Source organism: Schistocerca cancellata, chromosome 1 (assembly GCF_023864275.1).
Source record: "Schistocerca cancellata isolate TAMUIC-IGC-003103 chromosome 1, iqSchCanc2.1, whole genome shotgun sequence".
NCBI lineage: Eukaryota > Metazoa > Arthropoda > Insecta > Orthoptera > Acrididae > Schistocerca > Schistocerca cancellata.
The window spans coordinates 1,218,203,302-1,218,229,635 of NC_064626.1; the positions used below are offsets into that span (position 1 = coordinate 1,218,203,302).

At 42.3% G+C, this 26,334-nt stretch overlaps 1 protein-coding gene across 1 annotated transcript in view; it reads left to right on the forward strand.

The window, feature by feature from the left end:
• The window catches only part of LOC126163498 (cell adhesion molecule 2-like), a 250,946-nt gene that overhangs the window by 141,743 nt on the left and 82,869 nt on the right, over positions 1–26,334 (forward strand). Inside the window, exons 2-3 of the mRNA XM_049920180.1 lie at positions 13,378–13,589; positions 25,893–26,028. Of these exons, the coding sequence (XP_049776137.1) occupies positions 13,378–13,589; positions 25,893–26,028 (348 nt within the window). The remainder of the gene's footprint in view (positions 1–13,377; positions 13,590–25,892; positions 26,029–26,334) is intronic.

Genomic DNA, 26,334 nt, shown 5'->3' on the forward strand with positions numbered 1-26,334 from the left:
CTGCCACGTAATTCTCAGTACCCTTAACATAGCAAATCTCGTAATCAAACTGTTGCAGGTACAAAGCCCAACGAGTCAGCCTGCCATTAAGTAATCGACAATCTTTAAAAAAAGTTAAAGCTTTGTGATCAGCATGTAAGATGAGCTTATGGCCCCACAGATAATTCCTGAATTTCTTTAACCCCCATATAATGGCTAAAGCTTCCTTTTCTGATATAGTGTAGTTTCTCTCGTATTTTGTTAGAGTTCTACTTGCAAACGCGATAGTCCTGTGTTCGATTTCTTTGCCATCACAGATTTCTTGGAAAACTTCTATACCAATTCCATAAGCACTGCTGTCAGTACTCAGGTGGAAAGGTTCTGACAGTATGGGGTGATGCAAAATATTGTCATTGAAAAGTTAACTTTTTAAATTTTCAAAATCTCTCATGCACCCTTCAGTCCACACAAAAGCACTATTTTTCTTGAGTATATTATTCAAATGAGGACTATTAAAAACTTGACCCTTGACGAATTTTCTATAGAACCCACATAAACCTAAAAAGGCTTTCAACTGTTTTCCATTTCTAGGAGCTGGACACTCTGCTATTGCACTTAACTTTTCCGGGTCCTTGCCAATACCGGTAGTAGTAATAATGTGTCCCAAAAACTTTATTTCCGACTTCACGAATTCACATTTCTTCCACTTAAGTGTCAGGCTCCCTGATTGTAGAGCAACAAAAACTTTCTGCATTAATTCACAATGCTCTTGCCATTCCTCAGTGGCAATCAGTAAGTCATCTACATAAATGGTTAGCCGGGAACTCAATTCTCTCCCTAATACAAAGTCCAGTTCCCTAATAAATACCGCCACACAAATACTAAGCCCAAATGGCACTACTTTATACTGATAGCATTTCCCAGCGAATAGAAAAGCTGTATATTTACGGGATTCTTTGCTCAATGGGATTTGCCAGTATCCGGCGGTCATGTCCAGACTGGTTAAATACTTCACATTATAAAACTGTAGGAGCATTTCCTCCAGGTTTTCAGGTCCGTCTGTTTCCTTCTTTACAATTTTGTTCAAAGTCGTGGCGTCAATGACTACTCTTACTTCCCCATCCCTTTTATTCACTATGATCAGGGGACTATTATATTCGCTGCTACTCCTTTCTATTACACCCCATTCTATCATTTTATCTATTTCCACTTGAACAGCCTGCCTCTTTGATATGGGTACCGAAAACGGTCTTACAAAGAAAGGTTTATGCTCTAATGTCTCAATCTGGTATTCAAAATTCTTAACTAGGCCAGGTTTGTCCGAAAATACAGTGCTATTACTTTCTAAAAGATCAAGCAATTCTATTTTCTGATCAGTAGATATCTCCTTCAAATTTTCCACAATTTCTTTAAAATCATGCCCCTGCCTATCACTCTCATCTATTAATCTCTTGACATGGTACATTTCATACATGTTTGTCAAACCATCATTCCCTTGGCGATCTCCAACAATAAAGAACCAATTTCTGAATCGACCACCTTCTCATTTTCCTCAAATTTTTTTTCCAAAGTCGTAGATGCATTATTAATTTTGACCACTTCCTGGCTGCAATCAATAATAACTTTTTCTTTATCTAGCCAATCTATACCCAGAATCATTTCAGTACTCAAGTCTAGCACAACCAAAAAATCGTGTTCAAACCTTTGTCGTTTTATACTAAATTCAACCAAAAACTGGTTCTTTACTGGCTTGCTAGTCTTGCCAGTAGCACCAACAATTTTTACTCCCGTCACTGACATAATTACTAGTCCAGGCTTATCACAAATGTGTTCGAAAAACGACTGGGAGATTAAACTTATCTGTGATCCAGTATCAACAAGTACTTGCAATTTCACATTATAAATTTCAACTGGTATTACAGTTTGTTTAACCATCAATTGCTTTTCATTGTTGTGATCTTCCCTAAGCAAATCCGGGTCGACGATAACATCGTCCCAAGATATGCTTTAATATTCACATCACCTATATCTGGCGGTTTCTTTGGTTCTGGGAGTTCAAAGTCATTAATTACTTGAAGACTTTGTAAAATAGACCCTGAGTCGTCAGGTGGCTCTTTCTTTCTGTGTTCAGTCTCAACACCTGGGTTTTGTTTTGAAACTTCATCATCGGTAGGTACAATATCGCAATTAGCTGTATTCCCATTACTTTCACTAGTACCGAAATACTCGTCATCTGAACTTTCGTCTGAATCCGACCATTCTGGATCGCTTTCAGCTTCTAACATAAAAGCTTTTCTGAGACAGGCACTAAGTTCTTCCTCTGCATTTTCGTTAGGCTTTGATTTTAACTCAGTATCCTCTTTTGGCAAAACGGCCTCATTATCAGCTTCACTCACATCCACTGTTATTTCATATTTAGTGTAATCCTCGTGGACTTCCGTTACTCGTAGGTAATTACCTGCCTCTTCCCCACGGTGCCTTTCGGTAACAGCTTGTACTGTTGGCAGATCATTAACAGAAGTTACTTCCTCATCAATGCTTAGGATTTCATCCTCCAATTCCTTTCTATCTTCAATCATCGTCCTATCGGCAGCACGCGTACTTTCCGCGGCGCTATTTACTCTCTCCTCTTTAAATTCGGGCCACGTCACCTTATCGACGTCCCTACTATCTCCTTTTTCACTAATTAATCTCCTTGCCTCATACTGCTTCTTAAAATCCTCCCACTCACATTGCTTGAGGCCCTTGTACAGATCGTCGATCTTCACACGCCAATCACTTATTTCTGCTAATTCATTCTCGCCATATACTTCATTACTAACACTGCTAACTGCACCTCTCTGTGTATCCACTGTTCCATCTATTATTTCCTTCGCCACGGAATTACCACTTGTAATGTCTTCACCAGCTCTTACGGCAATGTTCGTACCTAATGCTGCCACATCGCTAGCGACTTCTCTCTGAACTGCTGTTCTGCTAGGCTGGGCCATTGCCCTCTGATGCTCCACTCGCCTGTTAACATGTAGCGCTCTGCGCGGCGAAGATGAGTCATCTGCGCTCGCACCTGACACTTGTTTCGCAACAACACGTTGCGTCGTTTCACGCCTGCCTCTAACCTGTCTCATAACTTTACTGTCAGTCCGGTAACATTTCTTAATTCGGGGCCGGTATGTTCTGTCCACTTCCGTTTGGCTCGCAACGTTCACGGAAATCAGTTTCCCGCGCCGTTATTATTTTTCGCAGTGTACCCTCTACCGCGACCTGGATAACTACCTCTTCCTCTGCCTCTACGTCTCTGTATCACGTTGACACGAAACCGATCGCCGTCATTTCTCTCGTCATTATTATGGTTATTCCTGTTACTGAAATTCTGATAATTGGCATGACTTTCGGGCCAGTGGTCTTCGTGTTCGACCCTTTCGAGAAATGCTTGGAAGCTACGATGATTGCTTCCCATGTATCTCTTCGAATCTTCTGGAATCTTTTTATATAGCTCCCATATGATTTCTGAATCGGATCTTCTTCCTCTTAAATGCGTCAACTTTCGGTACCAATATTCACAGAAATCTTTCAAAGAATTCCTGCCCCTGTTATCATGAAGTTTGGCCATGATAAACTCGCGCCACAAAAAATCCTGTTTTTGCTAGGACCAATATTCTTCCGTAAACTTTTGTTTAAACTCTTTGAACGTCATTAGTTCGGTATTCAAGTTAATTCCCCAGCGCTTAGCGTCACCTGGTAAGGCGCTAATTACTACGTTTATCTTCTCCTGCCCAGACAAGTTTTCAGGAAACATCCTCTCGCAATTTTTGATGAAATCTAACGGATGCCTTCCGTTATGTTTTTTGGCGGGATCGAAGCGTTCCTCACCTTCCAACAGCTTCGTAAGTGGTGTGCCATTACAGACAACACCAGGCCTATCTTTGATTTTACTCTCGAGATCGAAAATTTTGCCTTGAATTTTCGATGTATTTTGTTCACACTTTTGTACACATCCGGTAACTTTCTCGCCTAAATCTATTTCAGTGTCTGAAACTGCCTTTTCCAACTGTGAGATTCCGTGTAGACATTCGTTTACGATCTCAGTTTTAAGACTGAAAACTTTTTCGTCTACTTTTGTTTCAACTAGAGGCTCTACTTTCTCTTGGATGTTGAGGATTTCAACATCAAACCTACTGTTAATGTTGTCAATTTCCCCTTGCATAGTATCCATATTTTTATTAATTGTGTCAATTTCAAACTTCATATTATTTACCACAGAGCTTAAACTACCCACTTTTTGTTCTACCTGTTCTATTTGTTTACTAATTTTAATTCCTTGTTCTTCGACCTGAGCTTTAAGCTGACCAACTTGTGTTTTAAGCTGCTCGTCAACGTGTGTTTTAAGCTGATCATTCTGTGTTTTAAGCTGATTACTTTGTGTTTTAAGCTGCTCGTCAATGTGTGTTTTAAGCTGATTATTCTGTGTTTTGAGCTGATCATCAACGTGTCTTTTAAGCTGATCATTCTGTGTTTTGAGCTGCTCAGTCTGTCCTGCAATTTGTTTGGTTAATTGTTCAATTAAATCGTTCATGCTTAAAATTTTCACGCTGTTTTGTTCTACGAAATCGGAGTGTTCCGATCCTACATGAAAATTTTCTTTCGGTTCTTTCTTTATCTGTGGTGAATCAAACATTTCAGTGGATTCGTTCACATACCCACTATCATCTACAAAGTCATTCTCTACTTCCTGTTTTATTCTTTGCTGTGTTCTAGGCAATCTCGACATTTCAATCTGTTCGTTAACATGTTCGTGGTTTTGTATGTACGCCAATTGTCTTCCGCTAACGCCATCTGTTGTCTGGCCGCGTAAACTCCTGTCATTGCCAACCGCATCTTTCATTACGCTCGGCACATCTACTGTTTATACGTACTTGTCCATACTGAACGCAAATTACACCTCACTACCGTACTTGACGTTCACTGCTATTTACTTTACTGAATATTATTGCTATTCATGCCACTGAACATCCACTGTTCGGTATTAACGTTAATTTGTAACCGACAACAACTGGATGTCGTGTCACGGTCGCCACTTGTAACGTGCGCGTGGGGCACACGATACTCATTAAAGCCTGTACTATGGTAAATTAACGGGCTTCACCTTATGAAAAAGGATATTTGTATGGATATTGACCGCGTGTACCTGAATGGAGGCAAATCAGACTTACACCCACTCTGTAATAATAATGAATGCAACTACACGTCAGTACGGACGAAAAGCAACACAGAAGATGCTACCAATTTGTTAATAATACGGTCGCCAGCCTAATTAGGCATTAACTGAGTTTCTTCCCTGTACAAGTTGGCAGATATACGTGCAAGGCAACAAGTAGTAACACTGCATAATATAGCAGAATTTTAGAACCAGAAAATCTATTGAACTGATAATTTCACGTTCTGTACTGATATGGAAAAACCATAAATACATAACACTACACTATAATGTATACTACAAAAATTCGTACTGTCTATTGATCTTATTAAAATCGGGCATAGGTTACCCTATAAGTAGCACTTTCGAGTCACACATACAATGTCAATTTTGATAAAGATAAAGCACTGATAAATTTTGGTTTTTATATTGACTTTAACTTTTGCTGGTCCAATCAATTTATAACACTTCAGAATTCAAATGAATAAAAAGAGGGGGGGGGACCCTGAAACTGTTATGATTACTGTATTAAAAAAAATTGATTATTGAAATCATTATGCGCTCAAAATTACCAATATATGAGTTACTACTCTTTTTATCTTATTTCCTGCTCATTTAAATACCATCATATCTGTCTCGAAATAATTAAACTTCATTACTAAATCAATATCAAAGTTATCTTCCAACTTTGTCAGACCTTCGTTATTCATTTACTGGTTCATTAACAATACAAATCTTTAAACGCCATTCTAACATAGTTAGGTCTGTAGGTAATTATTATTAACACAAACTTTAATTTTTCATCTCGGGACACTCGGATTGCACAACATTTGGAAAGGACACTATTTAGGTTAATTGTGAGGATAATTAAATGATAGGAAAGTTCTGGTAAAATTTAAGTTGTTATTGAACAGTATGGAACAAAATTAACACTGGTCCATACGAATACAGTACTAAAAGTTTCAACCTGTTTGTATCGATGCGGCGGTTGGCAGGTGGCGAGATGGCGAGGCACAAAGCACACATACAACCACAGCTATGGTTCTTGACGTATCGGCTTTTTATTTCTTCATAGCGTTGCAATACTTTTCCATTTAGTGCCTATGGAATTTTGCCATGCTGTATGGGCGTTGGAACGGCATACCCGAGGCTCAATGAAACTACTTCTTCCAGAAGAGCCTCCTCGCTCCAGAACGTGTTGCTCAGACCAATGCCAAACTCCAACTACTACTGCTGAGCCCGTTGTGCCGTGCAGCGCCCGTGCGCATTTTCCCGCACTCGCCTGCCTACCACCTTTTACCGCTCCCTTACAAGCCGGGTATTCACCCGAGGTGTTGCATTCTACATATCCTAACACATTGCCTACGTATGGACCAGATGCACAGTTACAATTTTAAACACCTTACAATAGTTTCAACGTTTCTTACATCTCAATTCTGTTACAATATTGTTTGACATTAGACATAAACATTAATATTCACATTGAAATTTGTTTACAGTTTTCTTAACACAATGACATGAAACAAAAAACAAATGAAATCAGAACATCAATTACACTAATTTATCGAAAAATCAGATGGAAAAAATATTATTTATATGTACAATAGTACAACGTCGTTGTTGTTACAGACTTTGTTTTAAAAGAATCCATAGAGATTCGTTTATCTGATAACCTTATTAATAGAGAGAAGGGTTACCTTTTAAGTAAGGCTTAGAACCCAGTGTTATCATACATTAAAAAACAACGGTCTGTGTTCCGAACGTCGGAGTAATTTTTAATTTCTGATAGCGATATCTCGATTTCGCCTGTTTCTACCACCGGCGGCGCGGTATGTTTACTTGCGCTACAGGGCAGTTACGACACCTCCTCGCGCACGCGCTGTGGGCCTTCTGCGACCTTTACAGGGGCCGCCCCTTGCGCTGAGAAGTCAGTTCCGGCGTGGTCGTGTACCAGCACTCTCACCTGAAGATGGCGGCCAGTTGGACCACTGAAATATTGTGTCAAGATGACGTTATGATGCGGCTGCACACCCGAGAAGAATATTATCAATTATTACGCCGGGAAAGCCTTCGTAATGACAGCACAGTACTCTCCGCATCCCTTTATAGTGGCGGGTTCGCCTCTCGTGACATCTAGTGGTCAATTCGGCATTAGACAGGGATGTCTACAGGCAGTATGTGTGGAACATAATACGGAAAAGAGAAAAAAAATTATCGAGTGAAACATGGCAAGCGGAAGTATTCTACCTTGCGTGTTCCACAGTAAAGAAATTTCCATCCCCCGTCCCCTTCTCACCCATCCTTAGAACAGAGCCCAGGAGAGGCACCTCATTTCAGCTGTACTCGGCCCATGCCTCGGCTTGTACAGAATCCTCTCGACTTATTTTTTGCCGGCGCCTGTCCTCTTAATCCTCGCGGGCTCAGACCAGCGCCGTCGTCGTAGACACGCCTCCGACCGCACTGCTCTTCCCGGAGGAACGGAATTCGACAGGCGTGCGCCCGCGGCCCCCGACCACACGTTGCGGTATTCGCTGCGACGCATCGCCTGCCCGCCGCAATGTATGCGCATATTTTAAACCGCCCGGAATGCAATTAAGCACCCGTTCGGGCCTTCGGCGGATTCCGTCGATCCGGAAGCGGCCCGCTGCAAAAGCTGGTTGGCTTTACTGTGCCCTCCACCCCACCCCCCACCCCCCCACCCCCCTCCTGTTACAACAGCTCCCCCATTCCAGCCCCCTTGCGAATGCAAACTGTGTTCTAATAGCGGACAGCAATAACTACAGAAGCTGGTGTCCTGTCCACTGTTACACGGACGTCTATTTCTTTATATCAATGCACGGTGTGTGTCCCTTCGGAGATGTCCGGAAGAACAGACACCACGCATTCATGAAACTGAATCGCCTAGAGGGGCAACGGACCCACCTACTTCATTGCGGATGGACAAGTACTTCCGACCTCCTGTGGTAATCTCAAGACTAGGGTGCATGGAGGAAATAGATACGTAGAGGTCGGTGGGTGTATGGGTCAAGCGTATGGTGTGCCGAGATAGTCCGCGTGGATACGGTAACAGTCCACCGGATGGCGCAATGGTTAACGCACCTGCCGAGTAAGCAGGAGATCCCGGGTTCGAATGCCGGTGTGGTGCACATTTTTCACTCGCCAGCGCTCATTCCTTGTAATGTCTACATACACTGACATCAGTAATCCTCTCCATTTCCTTTCGTTTCTGCCGCTCCCCACCTGTAGTTCAATGTTAAGTGTAGTGTAAATAAAACTACATAGCCGAATTCTCCTTTATGACGGTGGGCAGTCGTGCCTCTGCGTCAGCTTGTTTTTACGTCCTGTTGCGTAGGTGGGGGCTTATGTAGTGTCCTTGAGCCTTTTTGTGTTTATATTTCTTTCTGAGCAGCACATTCTTAAGTCTGAAGTGTGTCTATGACCAGTTTCTAGCAGAGACCTTCTTTCGTAGCCCAAGAAATTCCTCTGCGTCTTCCACGATCATTCGATAGTAAAATAAAAGTTATAGACACTGGCACGCCCCACCTTTCCGGAGCGTGGGCTGACCGAGAAATTACGCAGTATATTTCTCTGCATCATATGTCTCTCACCCTCGGGGCGCCGGAGAAAGCTACAAGACGCTGTACTCGACATTGTGGTTCTCAGTATGAACTACCACTGTGTTTACTATTTTTTATTTATTATTTGATTTTGTTATTCTTCTTTGTCTGCCTGTCAGAAGCAGCCTTCCTCCACAGTTTTTGGCCTGCACAACTCCAAGTCCCATGAAAGTTATTCCTTGATTTCTTAATACACCTGCTATCATCTTGTCCCTTCTTCTTCTCAATGTTTTTGAAATGTTACTGTGTTTGCCGATTCTGCGGGAAAAACCAAATTATCATAACTGTCCACCTTCCTTCTATAGCACCACAAACCAAAGGCTCCTCTCTTGTTTTCTAACAGCTTATTATTCACTTTCATTCACTACTGTGCTCTGAAACATTCTCGCCAAATTACGTCCGATAATTGGTGATATCAGTGTTCTTTTGGTCGGGAATGGCCTATTTACCGGTGCTAGACCGCTCTTTATATCATCTTTTCTTTGTCGTGCATTATTTTGTTTCCAAAGTACCAGGATTCCTTCGCTTCGTCTGCTTCATGGCATGGTCTCCAATTCTGATATTAAGTTTCTCTCTAATTTCATTTCTGCAGGTCTTCATTATTTTCCGATGTTGCAGTGCCTGTCCAAAAGAACTTCGTAATTCGGAATAGCACAAGCACTGCAACATCGAAATTAATGATAATCTGCAGAAATGAAATTAGCGAAAAACTTAACATTCACCCGCCGACATCAAGAAAGTGACTTGCAAGTAAAATGTCTCACCTATCCGGGAATATACGAGTATATAACGGATGTATGAGGACAGGCTGTAGACGCATGGTTGACGACATGTGGAAGTTCGGGTCTGGCCGTGAGTCGGGCACGGGTAGCCAAAGCGATTCCCCGTCAGGTACAAATGTTCATTGTCGTCATTCCGTTCTACAGCCGATGGTTGTCCATACTCGCAATTGCAAATATAGTTAACGTAACTCATGAATTCCTTCTTTCTTCTACTTACTCTCAGTCCATAGACTGTGATGTTTCAACTGTTCATCACACGGAACAGATCCTGCTGTTCTTTTCCAATTCCACTGAGGTAGAAATATTATCAGCAACCCACACCACTGATATCCTTACACCTTGAATTTTAATCCCGTTTCTGAACGTTTACTCCCGTCATTGCATTTTCATTGTATAGAATTAATAGCAGGGGCGACAGACTACATCCCTGCCTTATATCTTTTCCAATCCGAGCATTTTGTTAGTGGTCGTCCGCCCTTATAAGAGAAATCCACATCGTAACCACCTTCCCCCCTCCCCCCCCCCCCCAGATTTAGCTGTAATATGACACAGTGGATAGCGCTCAACAGCTGAACACAGGTCAGGCACGAAAATAGGAAGAAGATGTACTGAGCACAGGAAAATCGATCGGTTCAAAATCAAGATATGCAGCATCAAGAGAATTCGATCAGGCTCGGCATCGTGGTTATGTGGTCATAGTGTTGGATTGCAAAGGGGTAGGCCCATCTTCAAATCTCTCTCGACTCTAATTTTTTTTTTTTTTTTGCACAAAATTATGAGCTGCTCGTCCGGTCATTGACGTGGTCTGTTCGCTGTATTCAAATTTGCCTCTGTGGCGTGGTGTGAAGAGGGACCCCCGTGCCTCCTACCTGTTCTGGACAATTACAACGTATTATGATTCTTGTGTTCCGTTTTCTAAGTTTTGACTCTTTAATTCCTTTGATGTAGCGTTGTTCACACCCGTGTACTTCTCTTTTTTTCTTTTCTGTGAGAAGTCTATGACCCATGTGACTTCTGTTCATCACAAATGGCTCTGAGCACTATGGGACTCAACAGCGGAGGTCATCAGTCCTCTAGAACTTAGAACTTCTTAAATCTAACTAACCTAAGGACATCACACACATCCATACCCGAGGCAGGATTCCAACCTGCGACCGTAACGGTCGAGCGGTTCCAGACTGAAGCCCCTAGAGATGCTCGGCCACAGCGGCCGGCTATTCATCACATTTACTTGCCACGGTAACGTATTCTTTTGAGTCAAAAAATCAATTTTCTTTTTAAATTACATTATTGGATCCGTAAAAGTGTTTAAAATCCAACCCTGAAACGGTTTTTCAGAATACGGAACGGAAATGTCTGTTATTCGCGGTTGAACACAAAAATGTACCTGCCTGAAATCGGCCTTTATCACGCACCAGTTTTTTTCTTTCGGACGACGAGTTATTATACCGGTGTTTGGGAGGAAACACACAAAATTCAAATGAAAGTTAGAACGCGTGTGTTTGGAAGTTAACCCCCAAGCATTTGCATTCTGGTGCGAAGACTGTGGAGACTGCAACTTTCCATGCAGTGAGCAGCTTCAACGAAGGGTATTCAGCAATTCTGAAGACGATGACGACGATGGACGTCACCCTGGGTCTATTCCACACAATTCGCCAAGCATTCGGACGACCACCGGATTCAAGCGACCGAAAACCGCTTGTCACCGGTCGTACGAGCGGCTCTGGAGCAGCGCAGGATGGCCCAGGTCGAGCAGAACGCCCTCTACGGGGAAGAGGAAGGACTAGTTTATGCACCCGGAATAGGAGATTGAACGTACGTTGCATAATATTGCATTTATATGTAGTCAAAACTTCAAAAGCGTTTTTCTCGAAATGAGATTTTTTTTTACCGCGTGGTATGGTAACTCTACTGAACCGATTGGCGAGATTCTTTGTTTCTAACAAAATTGTCTAGAAGTTGTACCACTTTTATTCCTCTCCATCAACTATAAATATTTTTACTTGGCCGACGAAGTCGAAAAATCGATTAAAAGACCCTATTTTTTTTTTTCAAAATGGTCACCGTTTTGTTTACTATGGTCCAAATAACTTAAGCGAGGTACAACTCCTAAAGAATCTTGTATACTTACCTAACGTCAACTCAATTTTTATATCAGATGAGGCTGCTGGCCTGTGACATACGGCAGGTGGAAATATTGTTTCGTTCCCACGGCACTTCCGCCTTTGCTCTTCGACATTTCCGGTCGAAAAACTTCCGGTTTGTAGAGGAAATATCAATAAACGTTTTGACTCAATTTGACATTGATATCTATAACAGATCCCGAGAAAAAAAATCTCAAATAACATGCTTTTTTCGGGCCAAAAGAGTAAACCCTCCCTTAACACGTGAGTCATTATATATAACCAATGTATAAAATGACAGTTTACAAGACTACAGAAGGAAAACAGCCATATGAATGATTGGATGGAAAGTTCATAATTTTATGAAAAAAAAGTGGTGCAAAGGAGATTTGAATACAGGTTTCGCACTTTGTATTTCAGCACCGTTACCACACACAGCGACGAGTACATGACCCTTGCGTTTTGTTCGATGTTCACTGTTTTTATTTTGTTTCCTTTTAAACAGTTCAGTACACCTTCTTCTTGTTTTCATGACTGATATGTGTTAAATTTTTGACGGAATATCAACTGGGGAATTTTACCACTGATCTGAGGGGAGTGCGATAGCCTGCCGTTGTGGTCGAGTGGATCTAGGTGCTTCAGTCTAGAACCGCGCTGCTACTACGACCGCAGGTTCGAATCCTACCTCGGGCATGGATGTGTGTGCTGTCCTTAGGTTAGTTAGGTTTAAGTAGTTCTAAGTGTAGGGGACTGATGACCTCAGATGTTAAGTCCGATAGTGCTCGCCGGCCGCGGTGGTCTCGCGGTTCTAGGCGCTCAGTCCGGAACCGCGCAACTGCTACGGTCGCAGGTTCGAATCCTGCCTCGGGCATGGATGTGTGTGATGTCCTTAGGTTGGTTAGGTTTAAGTAGTTCAAAGTTCTAGGGGACTGATGACCACAGATGTTAAGTCCCATAGTGCTCAGAGCCATTTGAACCATAGTGCTCAGAGCCATTTGAACCATTTTTGGAGTGCGATAAGTAGTTTCCCTTGTCAGTTTTTCCTCTTTCTTCGTGCGCATGTTGTATATCACCCACCTTTCCCTATAGTGTACACCTATTTTCATGACAATTCGTAACATCAAGCACCATTTTATATTGTAGAATTCTCTCAGACAATGGACAATAAAAGTTAGTTAACTGATACCTATTGTCTCTACTTTATCCAATAAAAGAGTTAAATTCTCAAGGATTCTAGTTAAAATTTACAATTCTCGTTATATTTCAAAGTTAACCGAACTCAGAGTTTGACTTAAAATATTTATATTGGCAGTGAGGCAACCACCTGCACGTTTAAGCCCTCGTGAGTGCCGCCAGCTTGTCTAAGCGAACATGTTGTGCGCAACGAAGCAAAGTAATTGCCCGGAGAATTGAATTAAATTTTTAATTTTTGCACGAAAATTAATTTTTAGAATCCAGTCGTTCCAGGAAGTTGGTAGACATACTCTCTCAAATGTTGCAGGTACTACATTTTGCGCAGGGGTGTACCGAGTGCATTTCACGCTCCGCTGAAATAGGAGAATGCTGAACACTCTCTATTTCACAGTGGAGTGGATGGCGCTCGGGCTATTAAGCGCAGCGGAGTGCGGACGGGGTGAGCGCACTCATGTTTGATTCCTTTTTTGTTCTCCTTTTTTTTGCAGCGGTCTGCGTGGGCGGACTGAAGCTGCTGCGGCTGCAGGTGCCGCAGTACAAGCTGCGCGGCGACCAGGCGCTGCTGCAGTGCCTGTACGACCTGGAGGACGACGCGCTCTACTCCGTCAAGTGGTACAAGGACGACGAGGAGTTCTACCGATACTTGCCACGCTCACACCCGCCGCAGCACAGCTACAAGATCGACGGCGTCAGGGTGGACGTAAGTAGTCCGCCCAGCGTCGCTTTTTCCTAAAAACGAACACGAACAGTCACAAAAGCGAGGAAATTCTTTTTTTTTATGAGATTAACGATTTCGGTCTATTTTAGACCATCTTCAGACCTCACGCCATGATGGGGGACAGTGGCAGGCCCTACGGCTCCACCAACGCAGGCACCGTCACGGTGTGAGGTCTAGTACAGACTAAAACCGGTAAACTCATTAAAAAAAAAGTTTCTTATGGTTGTGACTGCTCATGTCATTTTTAAGTAATGGAAAAACGCTGTTCTCCAAGAGAAATGTTCTCAAAAATTACTGAAGCTCAAATAGTGGGCGCAGAGTGTGGCAGTGCAGTTTTGGAAAACCGAGGTCGCAAGGTCATCGTAGTGGGACTAACATCTGAATCCACCAAAAATTAACAGATTACGTAACCGATTGAATTTTTCAGTTATGAGAGTACAGGAGGAGCCACGAGGTCGTTGTAATAAGACTGAACGCCCTAATATCTGAATCCACCAAAAATAAGAGAATAATGCATCTGAGTGAATTTTCTTATTTTGGGAATACAGAAGAAGCGATCTGTTTCACCTTCTAAAATATATTCAGCTGCCTATATCGCATAAAGCATTCCTTTGTGTAAGACAACCGGTTTGGGCAGAATTTGCTGTCCCGTTCAGGTCTTAAAAACTTTGTTGTTGTGCAACGTGTTTCCTTTACGCTATACCTCACACAGAGTTGCCATGTGGATAAAAATCAGCGCATTACAAAAGGTTTGTCGTAACTAAAATATTTAAAAATATAAACCACCTAGTGCAAACGGCCATGTCCGTATATAGGTTGTTGTTGTTGTGGTCTAGAGTCCTGAGACTGGTTTGATACAGCTCTCCATGCTACTCTATCCTGTGCAAGCTTCTTCATCTCCCAGTACTTACTGCAACCTACATCCTTCTGAATGTGCTTGGTGTATTCATCTCTTGGTCTCCCTCTACGATTTTTACCCTCCGCGCTGCCCTACGATGCTAAATTTGTGATCCCTTGATGCCTCAGAACATGTCCTACCAATCGATCCCTTCTTCTAGTCAAGTAGTGCCACAAACGTCTCTTCTCCCCAATCCTGTTCAGTACCTCCACAATAGTTATGTGATCTACCCACCTAATCTTCAGCATTCTTCTGTAGCACCACATTTCGAAAGCTTCTATTCTCTTCTTGTTCAAACTATTTATCGTCCATGCTACACTCCATACCAATACTTTCAGATGTGACTTCCTGACACTTAAATCTAGACTAGATGTTAACAAATTTATCTTCTTCAGAAACGCTTTCCTTGCCATTGCCAGTCTACATTTTATATCCTCTCTACTTCGACCATCATCAGCTATTTTACTCCCCAAATAGCAAAACTCCTTTACTACTTTAAGTGTCTCATTTCCTAATCTAATACCCTCAGCATCTCCCATGTGATCGAAAGTAGCCGGACACCCACAAAAACATACGTTTCTCACATTAGGTGCATTGTGCTGCCGTCTACTGCCAGGTACTCCATATCAGCGACCTCGTAGTCATTAAACATCGTGAGAGAGCAGAATGGGGCGCTACGCGAAACTGACGGACCTCGAACGTGGTCAGGTGATTGGGTGTCACTTGAATCATACGTCTGTACGCGAGATTTCCACATTCCTAAACGTCCCTGTATCCACTGTTTTTGATGAGATAGTGAAGTGGAAACGTGAAGGGACAACTTCTAACAAAACTGCACGTTGTGCGACTAGATTCGTGCTTTTCTGTCAGAAATGTCACAGTTGATAGTAATTCACGGAAAATCATCGAATGAAACAGAAATGATATCGACGATCCCCACGGTCGTCTTCCCTCCAGGGATTCGCATTTTCAGTTCACGAAGCATGTGCATAACACTAACGAGTTGATCGAACCTACTGCTAACACATTTAGGACCACGGTTTTGAATAGCTTCGACGTCACCCTTTAGTCCGACTCGGTAGGTATCGCGAACAATCAATGGTACTGAAGAACAGGTCGCACAAATGTAGATGAGCTATACGTTCCTAAACTCTTTCAATAACAGAAGTCGACCAATCGCCGTCCCTATAGATCTGATAGCGCAGTGATTAATACACTGGACTTCCATGTGGGAGGACGACGGTCACACCCGCTTGTTGTCATCGTGACTTAGGTGGAAATTGCGTGGCAAGTTGCGCCGAACTGAGACTCGAACTCGGGACATTTGCCTTTCGCGGGCAACTGCTTTACCTTGTGAGCCACCCAAATACGACTCACAACCGGTCCTCACAGCTCCTCCCGAGTTCAAGTCTCGGTCTAGCACACAGTTTTAATCTGACAGGCAGCTTCATATCAACGCACACATCGCTGCAGAGTGAAAATTTCATTCTGGAATCATACCCCAGACTGTGTCTCAGTCATGCCTCCGAAATATGCTTTCTTCCACAAGTGCTAATTCTGCAAGTTACGCAAGAGAGCTGCTGTGAAGTTTGGAAAATAGGAGACGAGGTACTGGCGAAAGTAAAGTTGTCAGAAATGGTCGTTAGTCGTGTTTGGGTAGCTCAGACGGTAGGGTACTTGCCCGCGAAAGGCAAATGTCCCGAGTTCGAATCTCGGCCCGGCACGCAGTTTTAAACTACCAGCCAGTTTCATATCAGTGCACACTCCGCTGAAGAGTGAAAGTTTCATTCTGTTTTTTTTAGTTTTCCGTGATTTCCCTAAATAGCTTTAGGCAAATGCCGGAATGGTTCCTTCGAAAAGGCACGGCCGCTTTCCTTCCCCATCCTTCCGTAATCCGAGCTTGTGCTCAGTCTCTAATGAGCTCAATGTCGACGGGACTTTAAACATCAATTTCCCCTTCCTCGCCTTCCTTACGTTAAGCGCTCGTTTCGTATCATATCGCTTTGCAAGGTTACGGCTACATATTTCATAGTCGTGACTGCTTCAAGCAGCACATCACTAATCCTGCGTTCGAAAATTTATAGGATTCTTTTTCGTACTCATTTGCATTAACTTTCATTATCTTATGTGTAGAGTAAGATGTCATTTATCACACCAATTAGAAATTCTGTCTAAGTAATCATGTATGTCGACAGTCACTGTACTGTCACGTATGCTACAGTCGGAGGCTGCTGCCCACACTACCCGTCATATCATTTATACAGAGAAAGATCAAAAAATTACCGGCTGGTGATATTTTATTATTTAAAGCTTGCAGTATTTGATGAGACAACTTATAAAACAGCATTTGCAGTCGAACTGTATTGCAAACTGTGCTATGTAAATTGATTATACTTAAATGTGAGAGTATTCTTGAGTACACCACTGTTTATAACTTTTTGGAAAAACGCGGCAGTAGGGAAACTGCATGATAACTATTTAAATCTTTCTTGTCATCTTTCTTATGAAGAGGTTTAACAACGACAAATTTTAATATGCCTGTGAAAAGTTCTTGTGCAAGTGATACCTTTCACAGTTCTTCAACCACATTCCATAAGCCCTTACAACCGTAGCACGCAAACAGCCGACCAGTTTCGCGATTCCTGAAACCCTCGTTCCCAGTTGTCGGGCCAAAATTTTCCCTGGTCAAAGTCGCTTATGTCGATGGATCTCTCCATTTGCTGGCTGTATCACCGCTAGAATGATGCTCCATTGTCTCTACTCTACTTATGTAGTTTTTACTACCACACGACATGCCCCCAGCACCACCATATTAGTTCGCTCTGTGTTCCAGAGATCGTTTGAACGATTCTTTTATGGAAATGAAGTAGAACAATTCAGTTTACGGGATGTGTAGACGTGACTAGCATGAACATGATTGAACATGTTATTTTTTTTAGTCCTACTCACATAACTATACTTTCTTTTGCTGTCTGCCAGTCCTTATGTAGAAATTCGTCAGTGGAACAAAAGGAATTGTCCAGGAGAAATGATTTCAAGTTCGATTTAAAACTAGCTTTGCTACCTGTCAGACATTTTTGTTATTGGTCAAAAGATCAAAAATTTTTGTTGCTGCAACTCTTTCTGAGCCACTGACAGCTTAAATAATAGATAATAAAGGTCATCTTTCCCTCTAATCTTTTTGGTGTGGACGTCACTCTCCTTCACAAATTTTGTTGAATTATTGATGACGAATTACATTAGCTACTATATGTTCTGTGGCGGCGCAGTTAAAATGCATAGCTCCTTGAATAGATACCTAAATGATGTCCATCTGAAAACATCGTACATTATTCTTACTACTCCCTTTTGTTCAATCAATACTTTCGTTCTAAGTGATGAGTTACCCAGCAAAACTATTCCACAGGACAATATTGAGTCGAAATATAGAAAATGTATCAGGACGTTGATCTGTTTGTTTTCAAGATTAGCAATTACACGAAGAGCAAAATTAGGTGAACTTTGTAATGCGTTTCTCCCATTTCGGGTTTTCATCATTATGTACACCCAAAAATGTGGGGCATTGCACCCTATTTACTGACTCCTGCTCTTGTGCTACATCAACTGTTGTTGCACAGATCTGAATATAGTGCGCTATTTCAAAATTCAGGGACCGTCTATTTTCTGAGAACCACTTTATAATTTTTTGAAAAATATCATTTACCACCTCTTCTGTTGTTTTCATTCTAATGAGACTTATTATAACACTTTCTCTCGGGGAAACTACCAGTTGTGGTTGGTGAATATAAGTGGAAACTCATTCACATATATAAGGATTTGGAACATACTCAAAATTGAACCCTGTGGGACTCCCTTTGTGATATCTCCTTTCTACACTTCTGACATTGAATTACTCAGCACAACCTATTTGATTCTGTTTGTTAAGAATGAATCAAACCAACTTCGGTAAGCTCATCAGTTCCAAAACCCTGAGAGTTTCTAAGAGAGTAACGTAATCTATACACTCAAAAGCTTTGCAAAAAACACAAAAAATATCAACTGACGTTATCTTAGTACTTAAAGCTTGTACTACTTGATGAGCAAATGTGTAATAGCATACTTAGTGGAGCTACTCTTTTGGAATCCAAACTGTGATCTGCCAAGTAATTTGTTTTCACGTAAGTGTGAGGCTATTGTTGAGTAAATTAGATTATCGAATAGTTTGGTAAAATAAGTCGGAAAGGAAACTGCACATTATTTGTTTCGATCTTTCTTGTTACCTTTCCCATAAAGAGGTTTTTACAGCTACATATTTTAGTCTGTATGGAAAAATTCCCTATGCCAATTATGTATAAAATGTGCCATTTAATACATTGGATCAACTTTTCAGGAATTTGTCAGAAGTTCCTTCAACATCACGTAAGATTTTGTTTTCAAAAATTTTTACAATTCTACTAATTTCATTTAAGGAAGTCGGTGTTACTGCTAGTTATTTAAAGTTTTCCGTAATGACGTTTTCAGTCTATTCTCCTGCTTCTTCAAGTGAATCATTTAATTCTACTTGTCTTGCTATATTTAGAAAGTGATTGTTAAAAGTACTCGCCACTTGTGGATTATCAGTCACAACATTGCCATTCAGTTTCATTTTTATGGTGCTTTGTGCAGTGACTGGCTGTCGTGTCTCCCATTAGACAATATCCCATGTACTTTTAATGTTATTATTCGCATTGTTTATACTGTCCTGCTGCACATACTTCTGGACATTTTGATATGTTTCTTTAGAATGCTACAGTATTTTTATGTAGTACGCAAATAATGTCGGATATTGACTTTCTCTGGTGTTTGGGAAAATTTTCCTGTTTCTCCTTTAGTTATCCAAGGACTGTTTCTTTACATGGATGTTCTGGATAATTCTTTAGGAAAGTATTGACACAGATTTACTGTGGAATAAATTGTAGTTGACATTAGCCTCTGTCACTATTATATACAAAATCTCATATACCTATTCTAATCAACAAGCATGTCTTCTCTTTCCTTAGGGTTGTAAGGCGCCATATCGTTTATTTTCATTAACTGTGCGTCGTGATCAAATATTTCATTAACATTATTGTGTACAAATTACTTTTTTCGGCTTTAGCACTGTCTATGAAAATTTTGTCAGTCTGTGTGTACAATCCTGCTACACATAAAAAATGGCTCTGAGCACTATGCGACTTAACTTGTGAGGTCATCAGTCGCCTATAACTTAGAACTAATTAAACCTAACTAACTTAAGGACATGACACACATCCAAGCCCGAGGCAGGATTCAAACCTGCGACCGTAGCGGTTGCTCGGGTCCAGACTGTAGTGCCTAGAACCGCACGGCCACTCCGGCCGGCTGCTTCACATAACTTGGAAAATTGACAACCGAAATTAGATTGAGATACCCAAGTAATGATTCTAGTTCATTGTTCCTGCCTTATCATTTAACAAATCTAGACTGAAATCCCCATAGACTACTGTTTCTTCTTGTCGTACGCATAACTCAATAACACGTCTACATTTCTCATAGCTGAAAGTTTCCTAGTGGGGATATTTAGACTGTTGCAATTATCAGAGGAGTAATCTGCAGTAATAACTCACATGCACATGTTTCTAGGTTCTGACCAGCACAAAAACTGTTTCAAGGTTTCGACTTTGTGCCCAAATTTTACATACGTTGTAACTCCTTTTTCCCACGTTAACTCTAGACAAAAATTATTCTAATCGATAATCCCTGACATTTTTCTCAATCCTTGTGGGCACGTAGTGTTCATATACCCACAGATTACCTATCACGTGATAATTTGCACATAATTTTCACATCTTCTAGGCAGACAAGAACTTCATGTATCCTGTTTTTTAACTTTGTAATGTTCTGGCTATACAGTTTTGTTTTATTTTTATCTGGAAACTGTTATATTATGGTCCTGTTGTGCTCCAATTTCTTGAAATACTGCTTGTCTCTAACCTGACTCTAACCTTAAAAAAAATGTGTCTCTTTGACTCCAGTTACCACACGGAATTTTTTAATGAGTTTGTAGCCCCCATTTACATTTATTGTAAGATGCCCAGCTCTTCCTTCTCCTACTCAGGTGCAGGTCATCACAATTGCAGCAGCAGGTATTGAAAGGATATCGAACTTTGTTTCAGTCAAAAGCAGTTCACTCAGCAATTTGTTCTCACATCTTATAGCCATGTTAACCCAGGACTGGTCATATCACTGCAAAACATCCACAAAGCTCACACGAGCATGTGCTGTTGCTGCTATTTCCTCCAGGTCACCTTTAATGCTAGCTGTTTCCTGTTCCTCCTACTACAAGTACCTTATCCTTCCCATCAAAATCTCTGCAAAAGGCCCCTGTATTCTGTCTCCTTACTAAGCCTGGCGTTTCATGATGCTTGGGGCATGGTATTCTACACGTAGATTTTCCTGTAGCAATTGGTTTACATATCTCCATTGACTGTTCCCTAATAGCAAGATTCTTCTCTTTCTACCTCTACATGGATACTCTGCAAATCACATCTAAGTGCCCGAAAATGTACCTCTTTTATTCCAATCTCTTACAGCGCGCGGAAAAAACGAGCACTTGTATTTTTCCGAGCGAGTTCTGATTTCCCTTACTTTCTTATGATGATCGTTTGTCCCTATGTAGGTCGGCGTCAACAAAATATTTTCGCATTCGAAGGAGAAAATTGTCCGTTGATATTTCTTGTGAAGATTCCGCCGCAACGAAAAACGCCTTTGTTTTAATTATGTCCACCCCAAATCCTGTATCGTTTCAGTGACACTCTCTACCCTATTTCGCGATAGTACAAAACTTGCAGCCCTTCTTTGAACTACGTCGAGGTAGTCCGTCAGCCCTACCTGGTAAGGTACAGACAAGTGCAGTGAAGACAGTCTCTTTAGTAGACATGATACATTTTCTAAGTGTCTGCGAATAAAAAAAATGGTTGAAGTGGCTCTTAGCACTATGGGACTTAACTTCTGAGGTCATCAGTCCCCTAGAACGTAGAACTACTTAAACCTAACTAACCTAAGGACATCACACACACCCATACCCAAGGCAGGATTCGAACTTGCGACCGTAGCGGTCGCGCGGTTCCAGACTGTAGCGCCTAGAACCGCTCGGCCACTCCGGCAGGCTCTGAGAATAAAACGCAGTCTTTGGTTAGCCTTTCCCACATCCTTTCTATATGTTCGTTCCAGTTTAAACTGTCCATGATGGTAATTCCTAGGTACGTAATTGAATTTGTGGCCTTTAGATGTGACTGATTTATCGTGTAATTGAAGTTTAAAGGATTACTTTTGGCAGTCGTGTGGATGACCTTACACTGTTCGTTGTTTATTGTCAACTACCAATTTTTGGTACCGTACAGGTAAATTTTCTGAATCGTTTTGCAATTAGTTTTGATCTTCTGATGTCTTTACATGTCAATAAACGACAGCATCATCTGCAGACAACCTACGACGGCTGCTCAGATTATCTCCTAAATAGTTTTTGTAGATAAGAAACATCAAAGGGCCTGTAGAACTACCTTGGGGAACGCCAGAAATCACTTCTGTGTCACTCAATGACTTTCCGTCAATTGCTACGACTTGTGACCTCACTGGCAGGAAATCACGAATCCAGTCACATAACTGATACAATATTCCATAAGCACGCAATTCCACTACAAGCCGCTTGTGTGGTATAATGTCAAAAGTCTTCCGGATATCTAGGTATATGGAATCAATATCAAATCCCTTGTCAGAACCACACAAAGCTTTGTGTGAGTAAATAGCTTGTTGTGTTTCACAAGAACGATGCCTTCAAAATCCTTGTTGAGTGTGTGTCAATAGACCGTTTTCTTAGAGGTAATTCATAATGTTCGAACGCAATATATGTTCCAAAATCCTACTGAACACCGACGTTAATGATACGGGCCTGTAATTTAGTGGATTACTCGTACTACCTTTCTCGGATATTGGTGTGTCCTGTGAACTCTCCAGTCTATGAGTCGAGAGAACGGTGGTATATGATTGTAAAGTATCGGCATACTCTGAAACTAACATAACTGGTATAAATCTGGACCGATAGACTTGCTTTTGTTAACTAATATAAGTTGCTTCACTACTGCGAGGGTATCTGCTTCTACGTTACTCATGTTGGCAGGTGTTCTTTATTTAGATTCTGAAATATTTACTTCGTCTTATTTGGTGAAGTAATTTCGGAAGGCTGCGTTTAGTAACTCCGCTTTGGAAGCACTGTCTTGGATAGTATCTCCATCGGTATCGCGCAGAGAAAGCGCTTTCTGCCAGGTTTCGAAACAAAGTTTCGTTGTAGAAACTGTTGAAAGTATCTCGCATTGCAGTCAGCGTAAAAATTTCGAGCTTCCGTAAAAGATCGCCAATCTTCGAGATTTTGCGTCCGTTTTTGGCGTGTCTTTTTCGTTGTCTCTGACACAAACTTCTGACCCGTTTTGTGTACCAAGAAGTATCAGCTCCGTCGTTTGTTAATTTATTTGGTATAAATCTTTCAGTTGTTGCCAATACCGTTTTTTTTAATTCAAGCCACATCTGGTCTACACATACATCGTTAATCTGGAACGAGTGAGGAGTGCAGTTCCTCACGCAGGAAAGAATCAAGTTAATTTTGATCTGCTTTTTTGAATAGGTATATTTTCCGTTTTTTTTTTGATGGTTTGAGTGTTTCAATGTCACTACGACAACCTTGTGTTCACTAATCTCTGTATCAGTTTTGATGCTCGTTATTAGCTCAGGAGGTCAAGTGTGTTTTCAAGTATAACAACAATATTTAGGCAGAAAAAATAGTTATCTTAATACTCAGTTTAAATTTCACTCAACAGCGGGCACGGCCCATTGGACGACCCACCATAAAACAAGAGTGACCAAACTACTAGGAACAGGAGACGCATCTAGGCTAAGCCCGGAACACATTAACGAGAGGAATCACCAATAATTACGAGAGAGATTGCGGCGAGCAGCGACTCTGACAGGATACAGCCAGGTAGCGCCGAGTATCACCAAAACGTAGCTAGCCGAGCTAACGGCGTCTGAACGTATTTCAGTCAAGGCGCCGCCCTCCAGTATTGATCGATCCGGAACTGACTGTGCCCCCCGCTCGTTATACACTGTAACATTAAAAAAAAAATGGACGGATAACCAAACCAAAGTACACAACACAAACCCTCTCATTTCAGAGTTATGAACCCCCACCCCCCCCCCCCACCCCTTTAAATTTAATACCCTTAACACATGCAAGACCTCAAACCAATAGCATGAAAAACTATTCACTTCTATCACTTCATAATTCTTGATGCTTACAGGCAGACCCCAATAACAAGCGTAAGCCTGCCTACCGAAGAGCATAAAAGCCCACAATACAAGACATCAAAGTCACGGCCCCTTCAAACGGAGACCACAGAATCAGTTATAAGGCACTCAAGTAACTTTACAAGAACATCGTCTTAAAACCAAACATATCCTGCGCAGTATCCTAGAATGACTCAAGTAGCCTTTACGTTACTCATGGATAGTGATCCCGTCGCTGAGCGGTCAAGGACGATCACTAGCGCCCCGCAGCGGAAAACCAAGAGAACCATAGTCGGACGTGCCGCGCGTAAATAGCGGCCAGAAGAGGAAAACCAAAGAGAAAACGAGCATGCCAGTTCGAGCGGGATTACTGCCCTTACTACACTCATGCTAATAAATTAAGGATAGTGGCAGAATGTGGTACCACACAATGCGGCACTACACAAAACCGGCGCTAATACCGTAGGTACATATGGAACACATACGACACAGATCTGTAAGTCCACGGTATTGGCGATAACTTGAGAAAACCGTCCCGAAACACACGTGCTACAAAACACCACTGTTTCCTGTGCATGTACCCCGACATCAATATGGGATATGATAACCACGCACATGTAAACAGGCCGCACAACGGGTTGGCATACTCCGGATCAGGTGTGCGAGCAGCTGCTGGCGTATAGCCTCCCATTCTTGCACCAGTGCCTGTCGGAGCTCCTGAAGTGTCCTAGGGCTTTGAAGACGTGCAGCGATACGTCGACCGAGAGCATCCCAGACGTGTTCGATGGGTTTTAGGTTTGGAGAACAGGCAGGCCACTCCATTAGCCTGATATCTTCTGTTTCAAGGTACTCCTCCACGATGGCAGCTCGGTGGGGCCGTGCGTTGTCATCCATCTGGAGGCAGGTGGGACCGACTGCATCCCTGAAAAGGCGGACATACTAATGCAAAATGACGTCCCGATACACCTGACCTGTTACAGTTCCTCTGTCAAAGACATGCAGGGGTGTACGTGCACGAAACATAATCCCACACCACACCATCAAATCACGACCCCCATGCAGGTTGGGGTTGGTACCTGGTTCCTGGTTCACGCCAGATGAAAACCCGGCGAGAATCACTGTTCAGACTATACGTAGACTCGTCCGTGAACATAACCTGGCACAACTGTTCGAATGACCATGTACTGTATTCTTGACACCAGGATTTACGGGCTCTCCTGTGACCAGGGGTCAGTGGAATACACCTTGCAGGTCTCCAGGCAAATAAACCATGTTCATCGTCTGTAGATTGTGTGTCTGGAGACAACTGTTCCAATGGCTGTGGTAAGGTCCCGAGCGAGGCTACCTGCAGTACTCCGTAGTCGTCTGCGGGCACTGATGGTGACATATCGGTCTTCTTGAGGTGTTGTACACTGTGCAAGTCTCGTACTGTAGCGCCTGGACTTTTTCCTGTCTGCTGGAATCGTTGCCATAATCTTCACATCACACTTTGTGGCACACAGAGGGCCCGTGCTACGACCTGCTGTGTTTGACCAGCCTCCATTCGCCCAAGTATTCTACCTCTCATAACGTCATCAAGATGTGTTCTTTGAGCCATTTTCAACACACAGTCACCATTAGCGCGTCTGAAAGCGTCTGCACACTTACCCGCTCCACATGCACCAACACACCTCTGCCTATGTGAACTGCTGCCAGCGCCACCGTGCGACGACCTCAGGTCAAATGCACCGCATGGTCATACCCCGAGGTGATTTAAACCGCCCACCAGAGTGTTGTTCCAGCATGTATCAGCATTATGCTTATTTTATGAGCATGAGTGTAGATGAGAGACTCCACCACTTATATCTTCATATTAAGAAGGGTTCTGATTATGCGTGTATGATCTGGTTACAGTTGTACGCCAAATGCCTACTGACTGTGCTCTAGATCGTTCTGTGGCCTTCTCGACATCATTTTCACGAAACATGATCTCATTTCTTGATTGTGATCAACCTTTTGCAAGTAGCTTAACAGTAGATCTTTTCCGTGTCATATGTTTTGAAGTGACTGATGTGTATGTACGGTGTTCGCAGCACCAGCGCTCGGACGACAAGAAAGTAGTGCTGCACAACCTGAACCTCAAGTCCTCGGGCGACTACCGGTGTGAGGTGTCAGCCGAGGCGCCGTCGTTCGCCTCTGCGCAGGCTGAGGGCCACATGGACGTCGTCGGTAAGTGCTCACTCTTCTAATCTACACAGTCATCGAGCTGAAAGAAGGGGTTGAGAAGTTTAGGTAGCTCACACACCGATGAGCGAAAACATTACGACCACCTGCTTAATACACTTCTGGGCATTAAAATTGCTACACCAACAAGAAATGCAGATGATAAACGGGTATTCATTGGACGAATATATTATACCAGAACTGACATGTGATTATGTTTTCACGCAATTTGGGTGCATAGATCCTGAGAAATCAGTTCCCAGAGCAACCACCTCTGGCCGTAATAACGGCCTTAATACGCCTGGGCATTGA